General features: G+C 31.8%; 1 protein-coding gene across 15 annotated transcripts in view; it reads right to left on the reverse strand.

The window, feature by feature from the left end:
* CHD9 (chromodomain helicase DNA binding protein 9) overlaps window positions 1–23,903 on the reverse strand; it is a 209,076-nt gene that overhangs the window by 36,963 nt on the left and 148,210 nt on the right. For all 15 annotated transcript variants that reach the window (XM_074370742.1, XM_074370743.1, XM_074370740.1 and 12 more), the window contains 12 exons: window positions 22,312–22,488; window positions 20,795–20,938; window positions 20,443–20,698; window positions 19,150–19,360; window positions 17,273–17,468; window positions 15,465–15,632; window positions 14,580–14,759; window positions 8,677–8,787; window positions 6,462–6,658; window positions 5,797–5,996; window positions 1,593–1,752; window positions 1,068–1,157 (listed from right to left, as the gene is read on the reverse strand). In XM_074370742.1, the coding sequence (XP_074226843.1) occupies window positions 1,068–1,157; window positions 1,593–1,752; window positions 5,797–5,996; window positions 6,462–6,658; window positions 8,677–8,787; window positions 14,580–14,759; window positions 15,465–15,632; window positions 17,273–17,468; window positions 19,150–19,360; window positions 20,443–20,698; window positions 20,795–20,938; window positions 22,312–22,488 (2,090 nt within the window). The remainder of the gene's footprint in view (window positions 1–1,067; window positions 1,158–1,592; window positions 1,753–5,796; window positions 5,997–6,461; window positions 6,659–8,676; window positions 8,788–14,579; window positions 14,760–15,464; window positions 15,633–17,272; window positions 17,469–19,149; window positions 19,361–20,442; window positions 20,699–20,794; window positions 20,939–22,311; window positions 22,489–23,903) is intronic.

Consider the following 23,903-nt stretch of genomic DNA (forward strand, 5'->3'; position numbering starts at 1 on the left):
AAGAGGAGTTCCAAGCACAAGGGTTGCTCTTGGGAGGAGGAAGATTTCTACTACATCCTGAGGGAAGGAATAAATAGGGGGACACATACGACAAACAGAACTCAAGGTACCCCTTATCTGACTGCATCTTCTCCATGAAATACACAGCAGAGTCATCTGATGCTGGTAGGATGGGAAGATGGTTTGAGGAGAGATGCATGGAATGGTCTTCTTAAAGAGCAGGAAAGTGAATTTACTGGTAGTGGTGGTTAAACAGACTGTGTTTAATCTCATTTTAGATCAATAATCATACACTTGAAGTGAGTCATTCAGCAGACTTTGCTTGATTTTCTTCAGAAATGTTCAACTACTTTGGTATAGGCAAAAAGTAAATGGGTATTTGGGTTCATTGTGACTTGGGGTTGTGCCCCTTATGAAGAACTGAGGCAGGCAAAGAATTTTAGTTAGTATAGTGCTGGACTACAGAATGCAGTTTAATAATGAAAAAAGTGGGGCATGAAAGTGGTGATGGATAGTGAGCAGTAAGATGTGGGGACATTATGTTGAAGTTAGAGAATTAGTGAAAAGTACCCAAGTTAAATGAGCTGGAGGTAAGTGATGGTCAAAATCCAGATTGAAGAGGTAATACTTTTATTGGTGATGGCAAGATTAAGTATATGACTGTGTGGATGTGTGGCTGTGGTAGAAAAAAAAAATGCTTGTAGATAAGGTCAAGGAACTGAGAGATTAGGGTTCTGGATGGATCACATGTGGATGGAAAAGTCACCATAAAACCTTTCACACTGTAGTAAGAGGGAAGAAGATTAAGTTTTAGATTTGGTGGCAGGAAGCTACTACTAATGTTGATGTTATTATTCTTATTATGTTATAACTTTCAGTGACAGGGCAAAAGATGAGATTAATTGAGAAAAGGCTACAAATTGGCAAGGGTTAATCTAATTTAGGTAGATTTTTCTTCCTGTGAATTTCATTGAATATGGAGCCATTTAATATACAATTGTCTGGTCATTTAATTTTTGCCTCATCATGTTACTGAAAAATAAATATAAACATGTTATTTAATTTACCTCGCATCAACTCCATCAAATACTTTCTGACACTCATTTCCAATGACTTCTTGTTTTAGATAATACAGCATTCTTACACGAAGCAAAACTCTAAAAATGAGGGAAAAGAAATCAAAAGACACAAAGATATTAATCATTGAAGAAAATTCATCCATGGAGTTAAAATTAAAAAAGAATTTGTATACAGAATTTTTATAATGAAATAATTACTTCTGATTAAATAAATCTCATTACTACCATATATATAAAATAGGTTTCTCCAAAATCTTCACAATCATCATTATTTAATATCCAAGTAAGATATAATGAGATCATTTGGAGGCCAGTTTTATTTCTTTCTCTGTTGATGAAAACAGTGACACAAGAGGTAGCAAGATTTGCTGAAGGATACCCTGTAAGATTAAGATTAGGATTGATCCTAGACCACACTGTCTCTGTACTCAAAATCAGCATGCTTTAAGATTGTTAATAAATTCAGAAAAGTAAACTTGCAACAAGTTGTGTTAAAAATACCCTACTACCTACTTATTACAGTGGTGTTTTATATGCTTTTTGTAGCCTTCATCTTGAAGCAGCTGCTCAGGATTGTATTTACGAAGCCATTCTGCTTTCTGTATATCAAATGAGCTTGTTTGTGTCTTTACTTTCTTCCCTTTTCGACCTCTAGGTACAGGAGCTGACAGGCCTGTTAAAATAAGGACACATGAAACCAGTGATAATTTGTACAAGGATCTTCATTTGCAACGTATTTTCAATGCAGGATATTTCTGGAAACTTTCAGGTCTGTGCAGAGATCTTTGAAATATTAACGGTAACAACGCTAACCTAATCACAAGGTAAGTCCTCATGATAGCTATACACACATTAACACAATTTCCCCCAAAACACCCAGCAATTCTCTATCTCAAATTAATCATTCTGATTACCTTTTTTTGTTTCAAAATACATTTTTTCCCCAAATGTAAAAACTGAAAGATCAAACCTGTCCCTCTGCTTTACTTTTTGCTTCTTTAGTTATTAAAAAAAAAAAATTGTGTGGCCTCCTGATTTTCAGAACTGACTGTTACTAATAACATGGATTAGGTTTTGTGGGTTCCTGTTTAAGAGAACTAAATTCATTTTATTTCTTTGACATTTTTGTTGTGAAATATGTCAAAAATATAAAAACTATTCCAACTCTTAATCTTAACATATTCCATATTTGGTCAGTTTTTTACTAAAGGAAGTCTAATAGTTAAAGTCCAATTCCTTCCCTCCTCCCTAGAGATAGTCACTATCTTGAATTTGTTTTTCATTTCATGCATGTTTATACTCGTGTGTTGGGGAAATATTTAGCATTTAAGTTTTCAAACATTATATTGTAAGTATAATTCTGCAACTTACTTATTACTTTTTTTTTGAGATTTATACTTGCTGATTCATAGAGGCTCTAATTCATCCATTTTAACTGCTACGTAAACGTCTATACTATGACTATATTGCCTTCAGTGATGCTTGTGTTGTTTCACTTACAATTTTTCATAATTACGAATAATGCAGTTTTGATTCTTCCTTTCAAATCTCAATTCTTATCTCATATATCTTTTATCTGCCATATTCTTCTAGCTAGGAATGATCACAATGTCAACTAGAAGCACTATGTAGATTTGTCCCATTTTTCCTTAAGTTTTTGGTGGGTTTTGCTTTTATACTTTGAGACTTTTGTTCAGTGCATACAGGTTCATATTTGTTATATCTTCTTTTATGGATTGGTCTTTTTTATTATTATGTAGTGTCCCTTTTTCATCTCAATTAATGTTTCCACCTTAACGTGTATTTATTTTATGTTAACAACGTTCTGTATTCTAGTCCTATTTACCCTTGTTGGTTTGGAAATTAAATAGTGCATTTTAAAAAATATACATATTGAAATTTTCCTAATAAATATGGAGATGTTTATATTTTTAAACTTTTCCCTAACACAATTTTCTTATATTCATCATTTATAATCTTGTTATTTTTCATTTTTGCTACATGTTAATTTGTAATTTAAAAGAGGTCTGTTTGTGCTTTGTTTCTACAGCACTTTATTCTTCTTTCAAAATCATAGTATATTTGAAGTGTCTCTGCAGATATTAATATGATAGTTTAAAAAAAGTTGCCTTCTTTCATAGCCTTTGTTTCCTACAAGTTCATTTTAACGGTTTGTTTTTGGTCTCTCATGTTGGAGACTTTCTTCAGATGTCTGATACCCTTGGTTATTTGCTTATATTAAGAATGACAGAAAAGTTCACAGGTAGTCTGAATGGGTAGAGGTCACTGTTAACTCTTTGAAGGGTAATCTGGTTGGCTTTTTCCCATCATTATCTTTAGGATTCACCAAAGAAAAGTCCTTAATTTTCTTCCTTGAGTATGATATTATCCAGTATACACACTCATTTAATACCCACTTAGTAGCTCCATGCTGCAAATACCAATGCCACACAGAGACTGTTTTATCTTTCCCAGACAATAAACTTTCATTCAGTCTTCACTGTGGCTGCATGGAGTTGAAGAAGGTATTTAGGGCTCTGACATCCTCTTAAACAACTTTTAATCAAAGCCCCTGTCCTTTACACCCATTTTCAGAGGTTACTGATGTCACAAACTCCTGAAACTTTTGGGTAATCTGTGAATCACATCAGTTGGTTTTTGCCTTTTCCTCCTGCTGACCTAAGATCCAGCCTTTCTCTGGTTGGTTAAGTTAGTTATTAATCTAATGCTTCCAGGTTCCCAAATTCATTTCCCATTCTCTGCACTTTTAAGGGTTTATCCTTATTTATTTTTTTATTTTTAAATTACAAAATTAAGCATATACAAAAATAGATGGAATAATGTGGTGGACTACTATGTCCTATCATCCAACTTCAATAATTATCAAATACATGGCCAATTTTACTTCATCTATATCCTGTTCATCCCCAACCTCCGATACTATTTAGAAATAAATCTAAAACAATCATTTCATTAATAAATGTATCTTTTAATGTATGCAAAAGATAAGGCCTTCTTAAAAAAATAACTACAATACCATTATCAGCCCTAAGAAATGCAATAATACTTCCTTAACACTTGGTATTTGAATTTACAATTATCTAATAAAGATAACAAAAAATTTCCCCTGGGTTGTTTGTTTTAATCATGATCCAAATTAAGGTCCACACACAGCAACGGGTTGAGAACTCTTAAGTCTCTTTAAGGTTATAGCAGGGTTTTCAATCTTGGCACCACTGGTATTTTGAGGTGCAGTTTTTCATAGTGAGGGGCTGTCTGTACACTCATGGCCTCTACCCACTAGATGCCCTTAACATCTTCAAAGTTGTAACAGCTCACGGTGGGAGCAGGACTGTGGCATGAAATCATCTCTGGTTGTGAATCACTGGTTTATAGATACCCTCTCCATTTCTTCCCTTCCCACTATTTATTGCTGAAGAAACTAGGCTTTTACCTGTAGAATTTATCAAGCTTAATGCTTAATTTTTTTCTCTCTATTGACATATAAGTGGGGTTTCAAGGAGGAATGAAACTATATTTGTGTTAATCTTCCATCTTTATCAGAAGCCAGCTCTTCACATTAATAATCTCATTGCTTCCTATTAAGACAGGCCTCCAATGACCACCCTAATCTAAAATATGTGCTTTCTGTTGTTCTCAAGCTCAGTGCTTAGTTTATTTACTTCACAGTACTCATCACAATCTGAATTATTTCAGTAATTTATCTACTTTCTTAGTATGTCTCTCTACCTGACCAAAATGTAAGGTTCACGATGAGCTCAGGGATGTTGTCTGTGTTGTTCCTTCTCATCTTCTCTGTACTTTGCACAAGAAGCACATAGCAGGCACTTTAACAAGTATTTGTTGATTAAATAGAACACAATTTTAACACAAATTTAAGGGCATAGTAATCTTTTTAAAAAAAAAATTCGATTATTTTATGCAAAAAAGAATGTTCTGTTAGCAAGGCTATGGAGAAAAAGGTACTTGTATATACCTGATAGGACTATAAATGGCCACAGTCATATCTGATAGCAAATTAAAATATTTATAAAAATTTTAAATGTATATCACTGTTTTCCAAACTTTAAATATATACTAATTGCTGAGGAACTTTTTAAAAGGTAGTTTCTGATTATTAAGTCTGAGGCCTAAGATTCTGCACTTCTAAGAAGCTCCTGGGAGATGCTGATGCTTTTAATACATAGGCCACATTTCAGGTACTAAAGACACATATACACTGTACCTTAACAATTCCATTTCTTGATATTTACTTTAGTGGAAGAGTTAGTCACGTGTACTAGGAGGAATGTACAAGGATCTTCACTGAAACTTGTTTTTTAACTGTCTAAAATTGGAAATATCCTAAATGCCCATCATTAAAGGAGATGCTAAATGACTTAATAAATATCCATACAAGGACAACTAAGCAGGAGTTTAAAAAATGAGACAGAGCTACAAGAATACAGATGGGATAACCTCAAAGACATATTACTGGGTCAACAACTTGCAAACCAATACATGTTTGATAACAATATATAAAACTCAACCAAACTAATAACACTGGTATTTTCCAAGCTGGAACTTGACTTGAGGGTGAAGGTTAAGGGTTCTTTACCAGTATTTGTAATGCTTCAATATTTTATAGGGTACTACGTTAAGTGTTACTTATACAACTTAAAATAAATTGAAAAAGAAAATAAAAGAACGTTCTTACCTAGATGATTTTGTAGCTCTCGTGTCTGCCCATCTTCGGTTGGAGTAATGAGATCCCATATGAAGCCTTTAATTTTCTCATCTCCTCGATAATGAACAAGGCAATATGCTAATAGCGCTCGGCAAATTATTTCTACATCATGCTCATTTAGCTGCCTTTTAAAACGGCCATGTGATAGAATCTCTCTCCATCGGCCCCATCTAGTTAAAAAAAAGGTGTGTTTACATTAATATTGAGTCAAATTCTAGAGAAAAACATTACTCATGAGTAAAACTGCAAAAAACATATTTTGTTTTTTACCCAATAGGATTAACAGGATTTACCCAATAAAGTTTTTTCCCCCATGAGTAAATTGTAGAGCCATGGTACAGTAATTTCTAGTACATTTTATTCAACAATGGATAAAAACATTATCCATTTTGTGTTACTGAGTATGTAAATCTGAGAACAACAAGGAGTTTGATATTAGTGATACATTTATAATTATAAAATTTAAGGATATCTTCTCATTCTACTATTAAATATGTTAAATATACAAATGCAGGGTACTTAAAATACATTTTATTGATTCTAATAAGATTAAAAATATACTAGAATACAGTGTATGTTTTCTGCAAATTTACATACAAGACTACTAACAGTAAACATTAAAAATAATACTTTACCCATAAACTAGCAGATTTTTCTCTACTCTAAAGCATTCAGTTCTTCCATAGCCATTTGAACGCTCACAAGGTCTCCGGAGTTTGGGTTTTTCATCTCCTTCACTTTCAGCTTCAGATAATTCAGCCAATTCATCTTTTGTGGCGCTAAAGGGTCTTGTTTGCTTCCTAATTCTTGGAGTATCAATAACCAAGCTGTTCTGTAAAATTGAATAGCTATTACTTGAAGGTCCTTTTACTAGTTTGTTTATAATAATATTTTACATTTTTACCTTTCAAGTTGTACAAATAATAAAGTAATTATAGAAAGCCAGAGAAATGAAATTGCTAACAATTCCACCAATGTACCAAATCCATTAAAAATTTTTTCACTTCTTTAAAACCCTTATTTATATAAATATATAAATATATATAAATATGTATATATAAATATATATATATATATATATGAATGAAATGTTGTAACATTACAGTTATAAACAGAATTAGGTATGTGGCTTTATATTAATGTGAAAGTTATTGTACTGTGTTTCTTCAATAACCACGCATTTTATTTTTAAACTGAATTTATGCATCATAATTTTCTTTACATACTTATTTCACAATTTAATTTAGATTGTTTTTAATTTTTAAAACACATAAAGCTAAAGTAAGTCTTTGTGATCTAAGTTTATCCTAAAGATAATTCCAAAAGAAGTGAAATATCTAGAAACAGAAATATTGGTCAAAAGATGTAATTATCTTAGGATCTAGAAACATGTTTCTGTGCTTCCCAAAAGAGTTATACTAATATACCACAAGCAAGGTAATAAATGTATGGCCCTCACTATGTTCAAAGCTATTTAATTTATTCAAAACAACTTAAGTTGACATGTTTTCACCTTCATTGAATAATTTCTTTTAAGTCAGGCACCATGTTGTGGGCTGTGGTTCAGCTGTGAATAAGACAGCTTCCTGCTCATGAGAAATTCAAAGTCCTGAGGATCAGATTAATGCATAAACAAACAAATGGTATTCAGGATGTAATATTTTATGATACAAGATGGGTACAAAGAAAGTCAGTAAGACTTCCAGGGGAATTTTAGATTTTGTCTGGTTATATGTTGATTTGGGTTGTACTTCAATGTTTATAAATGAACTCTTAAAATGTTTAAAGTATGTAGTTTTTTCTTTCCAATTGACAAATCTCCCAATTAAGTTTGGTAATTGATTTAACTGAAATCATATACATCTTTCAGTAGATACCCTAAATGTTATAAATGTTTATTTTCCTACTGTTAACTAGTTTTCCTCTTCCATTATATTTTTCTATTCCTGTTAGTGGTGATATTTAAGAAGGCTAATGGCATATTTATCCTTCATGTAGTTAATTCAATAATCTCATTTAACTTAACAGTGGTCTGCAGATTCCATTGCCTTTTTAGGCATATAAACATGCCATATGCAAATAATATTTTTAGAAATATCTTTTCAAATTTACTTATTTGCTTTATATAGAACTATACATATTTCCAAAATATATTAAATAATGATGATTATTATTTAATTGTAAAGTTTTACATTTTAAAAGGTCATCTATTAAATTAGATCCCGTGCATCAATGCTCAATACAAAATTCTTTTAATCATGTAGCAGTTATTTTGATAGCAGGTAAGGCTCCCAAACATTAATTCCTATAAATTACTAGATAGGTATCTCATGAAATGAACAGTTCTGTTATTATCAGTTCTTTGAATCCTATGTTAGCTTTTTGGCCCTTTTTCCTTAGCTCCAAAGGACATTATTAAAAAAAAAAGTTTAAAAATACTTTTTTTTATTGCTGTTTTTCTCCTTTTATATTTGACTGCATCATCATTAATGGGATCTGACACCAAAAAAAAAAAAAATAAATAAATAAATAAAAATAAAACAAGGTTAAGGAGCAAAATAAAAGGAATTATTAATTGAAAACATCTTAAAAATTAAAAAACACATAATTTTAACACAAATAATACCCAAAATTATACTTTCCCGGTATTACAACCTATCATGACAGGTATCAGAAGAATTAAACTGAAGCAGTGCCTGACTCAACATGTCATCATTCTACGACCCTGTATCAATTAATTTATGCAAATAAATTTATTTAAGTAAGTACATAGTTGAATGCTTTAAGATATTATAATATTACCAAAGTATTCCAAAAGGTCATTTTTTCAAAAGGGAAAGAAATACTTACTCTACCACTGATGGCATCTATATCTATTTCTGCCTTTTTCGCCCATTTTTGCCAGAAGTTGGGGTCATCTAAGGAAATATCTGTTCTGTTTCCAGATGCCACAAAACTTGCCTGAAATATATAATGGGAGTTTTTCAAAATGTTTTGAAGCTTAGAGGAAAAATCTACCAAAGTATATCTAAAACCTAATCTCATATTTACTGTGGATAGAATTTGAATTCAGCATACATACGCATACACTCAAAGGATGTTTCAAATGCAGTGGTCTGAAACATAGCACAGCATCTGCTTAAGACCAAGGGCTAAATGCCAATGCTTGAGTTTTAGGGGCAGAATTAATTAAGTTATTACTGTTGCTTAAGTCTTAAACTCTTGATAAGCAAGGATCAAATCTTTTTGGTCAAAAAATCACAGAGGACAGAGATACATGCTTTCTAGAAATACTATACAAAATATTAAAAAATTAGGTAATAAGAATTTCATTTGCCCTGTATAGTTCATTTTCTGGTGCTCTCCTACTTTACTTCCATCACATTTTTACATAGATACGTCTCCTAAAGAAAATACAATACATGATATGATGAAATGATACGAGAAATAAAGAAAAATGAACCACTGGCTATCTTTATTTATAAAACTCTTTTCCTTACAACATAAATAATGCATAATTGTAAAAATGTAAGAAATTACAGAGGAATAAAAGAAAATATAAATGATTTATTTTCTTAAATATTATAGAAATTATACAATCTTTTAGGTGGAAAAAAATTTATATACTACAGTTCAACACTGTAACTCATAAATAACAATTATTTGCAACTTAAGTTCTTAAAAACGTGGCTTCAAAGAAAAGTTATCAAAGTACTTTATAAAAATGGAATAAGCAGTGAAGATTTACGATGCTTTAAGAAAAGGGCCTGAAAAAATGCATGCTAAACTCTTATTAGAATAAATGGAAGAATACAGTCACATAAAATGATTTTCAAAGAAGAATATAATTGGTAAATGGCTGCAGGGTAATGCCTAATTATCTGGGATATAATCATCAAATGATAAAAAGCTTCATTAAAGAACCCATTTTGATATAACTTTAAAATGCAGAAAATTACACATAAAAAAGATAATAAAACTGTTACAAGCAACATGCCATTTATGATATTCAAGACAACTGGAAGTTTGAACACTGAAAATTTAATGATATCAAGGAATTATTGTTAATTTTATTTTTAAATGTGATAATAGTATTGTGGTTGTGTTAAAGAAATCTCTAGATATATATACAGAAACATTTGTAGAGCTGATGATATAATGTCTGGGGTTTGCTTTAAAATAGTATGATAGACGGGTAGGGTAGTGATAAAACAAATTTAGCATGAGTTGATAACTGTTGAAATTGGATGATAAGTACACAGGTTTCATGACATTATTGTGTCTATATTTATAGTTTGAATCTTAATGAAACATCTAAAGAATAAGTAGGAACAAAATTTAAATCTTAAGTGCTTTTTTTTTTACATTTTTTTTTGTTGAGTTATAGTCATTTTACAACATTATGTCAATTTCCAGTGTAGAGCTAAGTGCTTCTTGTTGAACTTTACAATGACTGCTCGTGATAGTATTTACCAAGTAATAAATATATTCATTCCATCAAACATTCTTGAGATTGGGTTATTAAGATGCTTATATCTAGCAAGTATTTAAATATTATAAATGTTTAAAAATATGCATCTTACTGGCATATTTATGAAACAGAAGTGACAGAAATAAATGCTTTAATGAAATGAATTTAAATTCCTTTTTTGCTTGCTGTAAACTATAGCTTTAATATTGTGAAACTATTGAAAATAGCAATTTTTTATTTCTTTGAAATGGTGAATGTGGTAGGCTGAATAACAGTTCTCAGAGATATCTAGGTCCTAATTCCTGGAACCTTGGGAATGTTAATTTACATGGCAAAAGGGCTTGGCAGATGTGTTTAAATTAAGGATCTTAAAATGTGGAGATTAGCCTGTATTATCCAGAAAGGCCTTAAATGCAATCACAACTGTCCTTATAAGAGGAAAGAGTTGATTTCACTACAGAAGAACAAAAGACTAACAACAGAAGGAGAGATTGCAATAATGTGTAACATGGTCATAAGCCAAGAAATGCAGGCAGTCTTAAAAGTTGGAAGAGATAAGAAAGAGATTCTCTCCTGGAACCTCCAGAAGGAACCAGCCCTACTGTCACCTTGATTTTAGCCCGTAAGACTCATTTTGGACTCATTCTGACAGCCAGAATGATAAGAGAATAAATTTGTTACAGTGGCAACAGAAAACACAGTGAGACACCTTTTAATTATAAACCACATGTTATAAAAACTTATAATCAAATTAAAAGAGTAAAGGCTAACTAGTTTGATAATATGAAAAGTAGATAGCCATCATCACCTGCATAAAAGTAAGTATGTGATGAAAATTCGTCAACATGGTATGAATGAATATTGAGTAACAGATGTCATTCCTAAACTATATATTCCTAAACTATGAGGGGACTTCATTTTGTTAATTCAGAAACGAATTTCTCCTGAGTACATATGATATCCATACTTTAAAATCTTCATTAATATACTCATCAATTTTCAAGAGTAATGAAAAGTTCACTGAAGTTCACAGTGTTTTATTCTGTCTTACAGTGTCACTGATATATGTCTCTAGAGAAACCATTGAATATGGAAAGTCACTAAAAGGAAACAACTAGATTTTTGAAACATATTACTTTATGGTTGCTTACCTTAAAAAACTCTGTGTTACAGTGGATAATCACTTTTATTCAGCTACCAGGTAACTGTTAATAATTAAAATAATTTGCCCGGAAGAAACTATATGTCACAATTAAATGGCTTTAAAAGATTTTAAGAAAAATAATAAATTCACTTTTCAAATAAAAATTTAAATATTTTAAATAATTCCAGATGCTCTTGGTAGCTGACATATAACCTACTTTCAAGATGACTTACAAAATTCTTAAGGTTTCTAACAATGGATTAATGCCTAAAGAAATGAAATGCCTGCTGTGGAGGATGCCATCAAGTACAGGTTTACTAACTACTTTCAAATGTTAAATCTTAATATCCTAGTTCCCCCAAGATATTTTTCTTAAAATGTATTCCTTCAATCACTAAATTTCTTTATTATTTGCAAGGGAAGACTTTAAAATGGTGAAGTCCATCTTCCTCTTCAGAAAGTAGCAGAAAGGTCTTAGGTGCCACAGAGGCCCTTACAAATAAGCAATCTATCTGAAGCTTGACTCATACTATTTTGTTTTTGTAAATTAAGCAATTCAAAGCCTTTTGTTCTACACCAAATTTAAAATCAGATCAGAAACTTTTCTGTTTCTAGGATCTACCTAACTGCCTTTATGAAAATCTCTTAAAACAAGGTTTAGTGGGTATAAACACTTACAAATGAAGTTACCAATAATGAGTCTAATTAATGGATATGTACTAGGTCTAATTAGTCTTATTATACACCCTGCTCCATATATATACAGCTTCTTACCAGAAACTCTTTGATAATGCAAAGAGACATGGATTGAATTACATTTATCCAAACCACTGAAAACAACTGTGTATAGCTGAAGTTTTTGGAAATTCCAGGGAAAAGTATAAAATACTATCAACTTTTTTCCTTTGGTGCCATTATACAGTGGTGCCCTATCTCACTATGCCAAACGCCTACTATATGACATTCCCAAACAATTATGGAAATGAAAAAAATTGTAAGACAAGTACAGGCAAACTCTCTGCTCCTCAGCTATAGTGGTAGCTTTTCAATAAGCTCTCTTTTCAAAAGTAGTAATTGTTCCCTGGTCTGAGGGTTTAAAACAAATATTTACATCTAAAGTATTTCACATTCTTAGAGTACATCTGGTTATGATTAGAGCATACCTGAGTAAAATAATGCTCAAGTAACACTTTATAATAAAGTAGGAAAGGCCAAGCATGAATATTATGCTGTCTTTTATAAGGACAAGAAAAGACTCATAAAGGTTAACTGTCCAAGGTCACTAAGCTTATGAGTCAGATTTCAAACCCTGGTGTTTTGACTTTCCATGATTATTATTATTAACATTATAAATGAGAAAGCATATGCCTCTATTAAAAAAAAATCATGACTAATTTTAGTTCTCAGCTTTATACTTTACTTCTGCAATATTCCTTTTGTTTCCACAATACTACTTTCTTCTGCTTTTTTTCTCTAGTAACTCCCAAATCTGTATCTGTATCCTAGACAACTCCCCTGGACATCTCCACCCAGGTGTTCTGTAAATGGCACAAATATAACAGCTCGAATATTTTATTTTCTTCATACAAACTTCCTTCTCCTGCATTCTCTGTCTTACTTAATGATACCATGACCCTCCTTGAGACAGACAACCACCTTCAAGTCATTTCTGACACCTCCTTCCACAAATTTGTAACTGGTCATCAGTTCTTGTTAATTCAAGTGGATCCCCACTATCCTAGCTCATCTATCACCACAGCCTATGTACACTTCTTATCTGGTCTCTACGCCTCTAGCCCTTCTCATTCCAATCTCATTCTCTACACTGCTATTAAGAGTTAAGTTTCTAAACCAGATCACATTATGTCCATTTTCTGCTTGAAGGGATTTAAAAGCTTTAAAACTGCCTCAGGATCAAGTTCAAATTCCTCAAAATGGAATTTTTTTCGAGCCCTTCACAATTTGGGTCCAACCTCTAACCTTCATTTCTATCTCCATTTAATTTACACTGTGCATCCATAAATGTCTATGTCATATTTCTTTAAATCTTTCTTGTAGTTTAGTAACACATGGCTCATTTCTGTGGCTTTCTCTTTTTGTAACACAATGAAATTCAAACTTCCTTAAAGACTCAGCTCAAATGTTATTTTCTCTGTAAAGGCTTTCCTGATTCTCTGCTCTCCTATTTTATGGACAGTTAATCATTTTCTCCTTTACTTTTTTCAGTGACTATAATTCTTTCACTTTAGTATTCCCATCACTTACTAAAGTACCTGACACAAGATTTCATTAGTCTGCTGAATAAAAAGTTTTCATATGAAAACTGCTATCATTACTTTTGGTGTAGCACTTGGACTACCTGCTGTAAGACAGTCTTTTCCTCCATAAAGATCAAGAAAGACTTCAGGAAAAAAAAAAAAAAAAAAAAAAAAAAGAAAGACTTCTGGGTTGGAAGTGAAGAGGGGATAAAGGAAGAAAATGTAGAAAGAAATTAAAGTGGAAAGGAGAAAACCTGAATGAATCAGTGCACATGGGACAGAATACTGTAATTAAAAAACTCTTCAGAAGAATGCAACATATAGGTTTACCATATCGCTGTTGGAAAAAAAGGAATATAAATGCAGTTAGGAAACTTTTAAAGTGTTTTTCCCAGATAGGATAGATAGATAGGCAGTTATCAATATTTCCTTTCAAAACACAAATTTCATTTTGCTCTCCCCAAATTTGATTTAAATATTTAAAATGATAATAGAAATCCTCTCTCTCCTTTAAGTAGTTTAAATTATTATAAGTTAACGTAAGATGATTTAACCTTCTACACTATATTATTTATATTTTGCTATAAGCTCTTTAACTGATAAATCTGATTTCAAATGTTCTACTCTAATTAACACTTATAACTATTTCTAGTTATTACTCTTACTCTATTTCACTAGGATCAGAAAAGTACATGTGAAATTTGGTATGAGAGATCAGAAAAAATGAAGGAAAAGAATCTATTACCTACTTCTTTTGAGAAATTCAGTTTATTTAAACATTAAATAGAAGCTCTGCAAATAATTAGTAAAGAGACAACTAAAATTTTTTTAATAGAGAACATTGCTGGTATACTTATAAAGTACCACTACTCAGTGTTACCTTGGCAAATGTTGACCCACGTCCTTCTGACTCAATTGTAATGGTTTTTGTACGACGTAGTAAAATCTGATCGATATCTTCTTCACAGAATTTAGAGCCCTCATCTTCTTCTTCCATAATGGCACCATAAGCACCTCTTCGAAGCAGATCTTCTATTTCCTTTTTGGAAAGCTGTTGAATCTAAGAGAAAACATTTTGGTAACATTTTATTTTTAAAAGTTCATAGAATGAGAAAGTATTCCTAAAGAATGTCAAAGAACAGAGAAGTTATGCTTAAATTGCATTCAGGGCTTGGGATGTACCTGAGAGAATTCTCTGAAAGAATGCATTGAAGCTGTTGACTCTTTGCTATCTTGAAAATAAGATTTGCCATTTGCCTAAACTGGCTTCAGTTAAAACAAAGCCTATGGGGCAAGTAACTTCTCAAGGTTCATTTTAGTACTAGGGTTCAATAGCTGTGATAAAGCACAAGATACAAATAAGGTAATAATTCTGAGGGGCAGGTAGGCCCAAAACATCATTTATAACAAGATAAAGCCAATGCTAGTAGTTTGGCCCTAAAAATTTATTTTGAAAAACTGTTTATAGAAAAAAATGCAGGAAAATTCACAAATTCTAATTTGCTATGCCATGATACAAACAGCCTAAAAGCAAGAATTTCTACTTTGAAAACACATCTTGGAATTCACAATCATTGAAGCTACTACACAGAAGAAAAGGATTCAAAAAGTATTAACTAAATGTAGTTCTATTCTGAAATTCCTCCTTACATAGAAGCATCTAATTAGTGTTCAGTATGGATCAAAGTTCAATGACATGACCTGAGGTTAAAATTAATGCAAACTGAAGCAGAAAAGCTCCAAGTGAAGAAGAAAATATACATACACCACCAACATTACTTTCTCTTCCACTCATGCTCTGTAACACAGCCTTATCTAGACCCAGTTTCAGACTGGCTCGGTCAAACATCTCTCTCTCATATGAGTTACGAGTTACTAGTCGGTAGACCTTAACTGCTTTATTCTGACCGATTCTGTGGCAACGGGCTTGGGCCTATAAAAAATGAAAAGTTACAGATTCAGTTTATTTTACAAAATAGCACAAAAGGCATTACACGTTAAACTATCCTTCTTTTAAATTGAGCTATAGTCAGTTTACAATGTTGTGTCAATTTCTGGTGTACAGCACAGTTTTTAAGTCACACATGAACATACATATATTCGTTTTCATATTCTTTTTCACTGTGTACTACTACAAGATCTTGACTATATTTCCCTGTGCTATACAGTATAAACTTGTTTATCTATTCTATATATACCTGTCAGTATCTATAAATCTCAAACTACCAGTCTGTCCCTACCCACACCTCTCCCCACTGGCAACCACAAGTCTGTATTCTATGCCTGTGAGTCTGTACACTAAATTGTCTTGATGGAATATAAAAGTATGTGTAAGAATTTTTAGACAATCTTGCTACTGAATTACATATAACCTTTCTCTAGAAATGAAGGTAAAGCTTACCAAGATGAGGAATGATTCCACAATCAGCAATAAGTTAAAATTTAAAGTTATATTTTAGAGACTATAAATCTGTGAAAAATTATTTTTTAAAGAGAGTGTCATTAATACAATTTTTGACAGGAATATAAATTCTAGGAACAGATTATTTTAGCTGTTGGTTTTGAACTTTAATATTAAATTTCTAAATTTTTTTCCACCACATTATCAATGATCTTTTCAATACATTTAGTTAAGCTGCATAATTTTGAGGCAGGTAAAAACCTAAGGTGATTAACTCTGGAGACCTAAATTTTATTTAAACACAGAAAGAACTAATCATCTAATATGTAGACATTTTGGAAGCAGGAAAATCAGAGATTACATTTAGAGCTTCATATTTTATCTCAAGTTCCTACTACACTTGAAATTTGTCTGGTAAATTCTAAAATAGATTATACAAATGAGAGGTTAAAACTTTATCTTTTATTAAGCAAGCCAGGTATATTCTCAAGAACAATTCACTATATTTGGTGTCATATCTATTTAAAGTAATAATATATCCCTATCAGTTGCAGTACAACTAATACTACCATGAACAATAAAAGAAGAATTTCTCTTATACTTTGTTCTCTTCTCATACCCTTCCTAGATAACACATCTTCAAACTCTGACTCACTCTGATCACTCATTAATATTTCTATGTTTCTATGAAGTCCAAGTATAGTCTTAATTTATATGTATGCATTAATTTTCTGCATAAAAAGGCATAGTCTGTTGTCTCAATTCTATGCATACTGTATTATATGACAACTGAGAAGATGAAATTAGGATAATCAAGTACTTATTAAAGGAAGTAAAATTCTGAAATTTTAATTACTACAAATAGGTTATTCTTATAGCTTAGGCCTATCTCAAATCTACATAATATATACTTTAAACAATTAAATACTGTATTCAAATAGGTAAACCTTTTCTAGAAGTTGGTATGATACATAATCTAAATAAGTATGTTTTATTATATTTTAATGTCATTAAATTAAAATAAAAATAATTTCATCTATTTTATTTGGCACAGATAAAATTTCTTAGGGAAACATACACGTTAGTTTGTCCATATGAAAATAAACCAAGTGAATTATCAAAGATAGTTACGGGAATTAAAAAAAATTATCTTAGCCAAGGAATTTATTTACCTGAAGGTCATTTTGAGGATTCCAATCAGAATCAAAAATTATACAAGTGTCAGCTGCAGTTAAGTTGATGCCCAACCCACCAGCTCGGGTACACAGAAGAAAGACAAATCGATCTGAATCAGGTTTACTGAATCTATCTATAGCAGCTTGTCGAAGGTTCCCTCTGACTCTTCCATCAATTCGCTCATATAAATATCTATCAAATGAAGTGCAATAAACTTAGATAGATGAACATAATGAAAATGAAGAAATTCTATCAAATGTGACAGACACATATTTATCAGTTTTCCTGCAACATTACATTTACCATAAAATGAAGAAGCAATATTACTCCAACTAGTTTCTATGGTTTTATACTTTTCAGCATTGGTGCTAAATAGGAAACACACAGTAATATGAAGTTACAAAATCTCTGCATTCCTGAATGTGTAGGTAACATACCTTTACAATGAATATACTTACTGATCTCATATAACAAATAACTTTTTTTTTTTGGCAAGAAGCAGACTTTCATAAAACTCTATACAAGAAGCCTACAAACATTTCTCTCTATCTCAATCATATAATTCTCTCAACTGATACACCTGCTTGTAAACTATTATCTATTAAGGGCAAACTATAATGCTAATTCTTCATAGTCATTACTGCCAAGCAATTAACTTTTAACTTCTTTCATCCTTCCTCATTTAACATAAAACTCAGAAATTGTTAAACATTAATAAAAATCAAATACATAAAAATTTAGGAACTAGAAGAGGAATACACTAACATCTGCCACATCTCTCTGGTTCAAGATATTTTTTTCCACCTACAATTTACTGGAGTCTCAGCAGCAGCTGCACTGTTATCTCTAGTACCTGTAAAACAGGGGTATGACTTCCAATAATGTTACTTTTGACATTAAGGAAATCTGAGGTTTTCCATGAAATTCAACCTAATTCAAATTTATCTTTATCTTATAAAGTTCTTCATGTAAAGACATCAAGAAAAGGAAAGAATGGCTATTTTTAGAATTATTATAATTTAATTCTCTTATTTATAAGATTGAGAATAATACACATTTTGGAGTAAGATTAAAGGAAAGGAACACACAGTGGAAACAGAGATAAAATGAAAAATAAAAATAAACTATAAAATCTTTGATAGTATAAACTAGGATAGACAGATCTTTACTTTTCAGTAAGATCAAAATACAGTGAACTAAAATCTACAGCTGAATCTTCAGATTCTCTTATATTAATGTGTTAATATCTAATTGGGTCACTAATGCTCTGATAAATATCCTATGATAAATATCCTATTTATCTAAATACTGATTAGACATTATTTAAGACTATCTTACTGTTACATACCAAAAAAACCCACAAAAAAACAAAAACCCAAAACAAAAGCCTACATTAAACAAATCAGAAAAGATTAAAGCATGAGCAAGTCTTATACAGTGTACAATAAGAGTCAAAGTACAGCAAGTGCAGGTTCTAATTATAACAATGAAAAAGTCAGAAAAGGATCTTGAATCATTTTCTTTAATTTTAACAATGGTTATAAATCCACTTAAAATGTCACTACTACAAGGTTTACAATCAAGTAAAATGTACACTAATAAACCCATTTGTATGTCAACAAATACCTGTCAATTTGCAAAGTTTTCTTAATCAGTCACCTTACCCCTGCCTACTACTGCAACATATACAGGTTAGGAAAACATCTAACACATCATCCTAAAGAATCTTTACGCGTAGATTTAAATGGATTCTCATCGATCTTAAGAAGAAGATGTCAGAAAAGCTGGGTTACAGTACAGTGCTGCAAAAACCTTGATAACATATACTTAGCATAATTCATAGTATAATTCAATGGATGTTTGAATGCCTTACCTTTTATGTATAAGATAGTCCTCTAGGATATCAAGGCAGCGTACCATCTGAGAGAAGATGAGCACTTTGTGACCTCCTGCTTTCATTTTGGGAAGCAGTTTATCAATAAGAACCAATTTGCCAGCAGACTGGATCATTGCTTGAAGATGAAAATCAGAAGCAGCTGGATTATATGTATCTCTAAATTCCCCAAGTATTTTCTCCTCAGCACCTATCAAAAAAAATACAAGAATAACTCCCAATTGTTTTCTTTTTAAAACAGTGCTTGTCTGTTTCTGAAACACATTAAAATTTTCTGATGGTAGGTACATTACTGTTGTTCAAATTATTTATGTTTGTGGCGAAATCCCCACCAACCAGCCTGTAGTTCCACTGAGGATATGGACAGTGTCTTAAGCAATTTTTATCTCCCACGAAACCTGGCATACTGTCTTATATAAATTTATCTTAACTAAATGTTTAACAAATGCTATTAGGAAAATACTTAATGAAAACGTGGTTCTAACCTAGATGAGTAAACATGTATTTTTAAATGAACACCTAGTATTTAAACACCAACATAACAGTGATCATCACTGAAAGGTGATGATAATTAACCTGGGTATGTTTATGAGCATCCTGCTGGCCATGAAAGCAAGAACGAAAAAAAAAAAATGAGAAGGGAAGTCAAGTGTAACTTTGATTATAGTTCTTTCAGAGTCTAGGTCAGAATTAAAGGCTCTCTGCCTTCCCCTAGCCCGTATAGCGATTAAAGAGTACCAGGATTGCAAGTGAGTTAGTTACTGAGCTAAGAAATGATTTGTCTTGGATAAAATAGGAGTATATTCCCAGGAATAAATGAAAAGACCCAAATGTACAGAGAGACCACTAGTAGAAAACCTGACAAGACATTAGAAAGTAATGCTATTAGAGCACAAAAACTGAAAGACACTAACCAGGGCACCTGGACTGAAAAGAAACCAGGAAAAAAATGTAAATTCGGAGGCTCAAAGATGGGCTTTGTGTCTTGTACATAAGAAAGATTAAGCGGGAGGAGGAACTATAGGCCAAGTTAGACTGAACACAACAACTCCTGCTTTTGTAACCTGGTGATGCTAATCTGAGACACTGTAATGAAGTAGTTCACACTGTCCCTGATTCTGAAACATTTGTAATCTCTCAGAGCACCAGAGAGAAGAGTTATAGGATCACTGTCTTTCCTTGTAATAGCCAGTACAGCTGCAGTTGTGCTGTTATTTTGTTCGTGAGTATTTGTTAAAAGAAAAGTATTTGTCTGCAATCCTGTTTAGCTACCTTTGATAAGATATGGGTGATTACAGCACTTCCTGAGCTCCATCATGGTATTGACCAAGTTAGGGACATTAGTCTGCCCTGCTCCTTTAGATAAAAACGAAAAGTTCTTCTCCAAAATAGCCCGGTAGTATTTCTTTTGAATGTTAGTCAGTTCTACTTCAATGATGGTTTCTTCTTTAGGTGCCAACTTCTTTTCCACATCTTCTTTCAATCGTCTCAACATCATTGGTTTCAGGATGGCCTGAAGTTTTTGCACCTGCATAAAAAATGATGAAAATATATGTAGCATACATACATATAATTACAATGATAAGAGATTTGATGTACTTATTTATAAAGACCAACAGGATACCTGTTCCTCTGTTTTCAGATCCCCAAATTCTTGCATAAATGTCGATTCAGAAGGAAACCTTAAGGGTTCTAGAAAGTGAAGAAGACTGAACAGTTCTTCAACTGTATTTTGGAGAGGTGTGCCAGTCAAAAGCACCTTGTGTTCCTACATAAAGCAAGAAAAACGTCAGTAACATGTGCTATGGTATTCATGTCAAACAAACACCAAAGTACTAAAATTAGGTGAAAGCTGATGTAGGTTATCACTTGTTGCAGTATTTGAAAAGCAAGTATTTTTCTGACCAAAATTTTCAAGAGTCAACTCAAAATACATCTCTACCCATATATCTTCATTAATTTACTTTCTTAATCCCTTTTTTAAAAAACTCTGTATCATTCTCTTAATACTTTGTCTGCTATTAATTTTTACCTATTGATGGTTTTAAAGGGAAAGTTCTAAATAATTAAGAAGCATATTTTAGGTTTTCTCAAAGAAACACTTTCTAAAGAACAAGGAGGTTATTATTATTGTTTTTTTTGATACTCAACCATTCTTGGTATGGTAATTTATGTACAAAATAGTACTCATTCTTTGTAATTTGGCTGATCATCATCTAACTTTTCACACATTCTTAAATCATTAATGCTATAATCCAACAATGTTAAGGGCTGATTGGAATATGCATCTAAACTAAACCTGCATTAAAATTAAACATAATAGTAACAGAAAAAAATAAAAATATTTTTAATGATAAAAGTACAAAGTATCATTTAAAATTTGATTTCACAATACCTCTAAATTCCTAAGCTAGATATTTAGATATATATCTGTATGTCTGCACATGTATGAATATATTAGTAAATGGTCTACACAGATCAATACCAATTTGTAAATACTGGAGCAAGGAGTGGAAGAGTAGGGGTAAGCACGGATGAAGAGTAAAAAGGAGCGCTTACAGTGTTTTACTGTATGTAGTTCTATATTTTTGAGTCATTTGTTCAAGTGTTCATGGACTAATTATGTGATGTTAATTAAATCAAAATGTTAAAAAAAATTTGATTTGAAAACACACAATAAAATGATTTTCAAAAATCTTATTTATTAATTTTAACAGATATATGCTAAGTATGTAGAATTGTGTAGAAACTTTATCCCTCTATCACAAAAGATCTGAATAATATTATAACTTTGGTGAAAGGGATTTTTATTGAGGAATTTATGTCTTAAGACTTACGGTTTTATCTTCTTTTCAACACTCTATAGAGGTTTCTTTCTCTCTCTTTTAATTCTAAAAGCCAATTACCAAAGCTTTTTGGAGGAAAGAACTAAAAACTTTAAGTCTTAGAAAATAGATGAGATTTTTTCCCCTTGCTAATTAATTAAAGCAAAATAATCTTAATCATTACAGAGAAATGAGATATATCTGTACTTTAAGATAAAAAAAGGAATACCTTTTCAGCCTTAGCTCTCTGACCTGACTTTTTACCATGTAGCTAAGAAATGGAATTAAGTCATAAAAATGATGCTAAGTTACTTACCAGATTCATGAGTTTCAGACCTTCTAGAAGTTTGCAATTTTTATTTTTTAACCTATGTGCTTCATCAATAATCACACATCGCCATTCAATTGCATTAAGCTCTCCACAGCCTCCAAGAATCATTTCAAAAGTGGTGATGATGGCTTGGAATCTGTAAGCTCCTCGAATGATACGCCCCTAGAAATTTATTACCAAACACAATAATTTGCTAGAATGTCTTGATCACAATTTTTAATTCTTGTCAAATAGCATAAAAATCATTTAATGAGATCTGCTATAAAATATTTTCCAGTGAAAATTTTATATATGAACAGACACTCTCTTAAAATGCTTGAAGCATTTTAGCTTTAAAACTGTATTGGATTTCTGTGTTTTCAAGAATGCTGTTAAAAATTATGCCAGCACAATTATACAATTTATAATTATATCCAAATAGTATTCCTTGATAAAACATTTCATAATTTTTACGAGTTATAATAACAATGTTGGGTCTAAAAAGAAATGGCCATTACAAAATCTAGCCAATGAAATTTCAGTACTAATGTTTATTACTTACATCCATGAGTCCACATATACAATTGCAAATAAGTAGTTAAAACCAAAATTAGCCACTCATGTCATTTATTCAGTGAATATTTATTGTCTACGGGCTACACTCTGTTCTAGTCACTGGAGATAAAGTAGTAAATAAGATAGACCAAAAAAAATATCCAAGTGAAACTTACATTCCAATGACTCAAACATAGGACACAGCCATTAAGGGGGAAAAAAACCCAAATTAAAAACCCCAAGTTAAAAAGTAATAAAGGCCATAGACTAAATTAAAACAGGGATGTGGAAGTATGGGGTTGGAAGTAACCATTCCAATTTTATTTAGAGTGGCTGAGAGGCCATTACTAAGAAGTAACATTGAGCAAAGTCCTGAAGATGAGGGAGGAAGCCATGTTAACATCTAGAGATCTGGATGAGAAAGCATTCTTGGCAGTAGTAGTATGTGTGAAGGCTGTAATTTGGGATTATCTTTGGCAATATTCAAACAATAGCAAGAAAGCCAGAATGGTTGAAATCCAGTGAGAGTGGAGGGGATGAGGCTATACAGGGCCTTGAAAGCTGCGGTAAGGACTCTGGATCTCACTATGGGGCAAGAAGCTATTGGAGGGTTTTGAGGCAAAAAGTGTCATGACTTGATACACATTTTTAAAGAGTTCTTTTGTCTACTGTGGCAAAAATAGTCTGAAAAAGGCCAAGGACAGGATCACAGAAACCAGTTAAGAGGCTATCATAGTAATCCAGGCAAGAGATCATCAATGGAGGTCATGAGAAGGGCTCAGTTCTGGATTTAATTTGAAGGTAGACCCAAGAGGATTTGCTAAATGGATAGGAGTGGAGTGAGATAAAGAGAGAATTCAAGTTTGACTGAACTTTTTGGCTGGAACAACTAGAAGTTGGTGTTGCTATTTACTACAATGAGTAAATGCAGGATTTGGGTTTTGGATATGTTATGTTTGAGATGTTTATTAGATATTCAAGTGGAGTAATTGACTAGGCATTTGTATATGACCCGGGAATTTAGGAAAGAGGTTAGAGTTGGA

The sequence above is a fragment of the Camelus bactrianus genome, chromosome 9, assembly GCF_048773025.1.
Source record: "Camelus bactrianus isolate YW-2024 breed Bactrian camel chromosome 9, ASM4877302v1, whole genome shotgun sequence".
NCBI lineage: Eukaryota > Metazoa > Chordata > Mammalia > Artiodactyla > Camelidae > Camelus > Camelus bactrianus.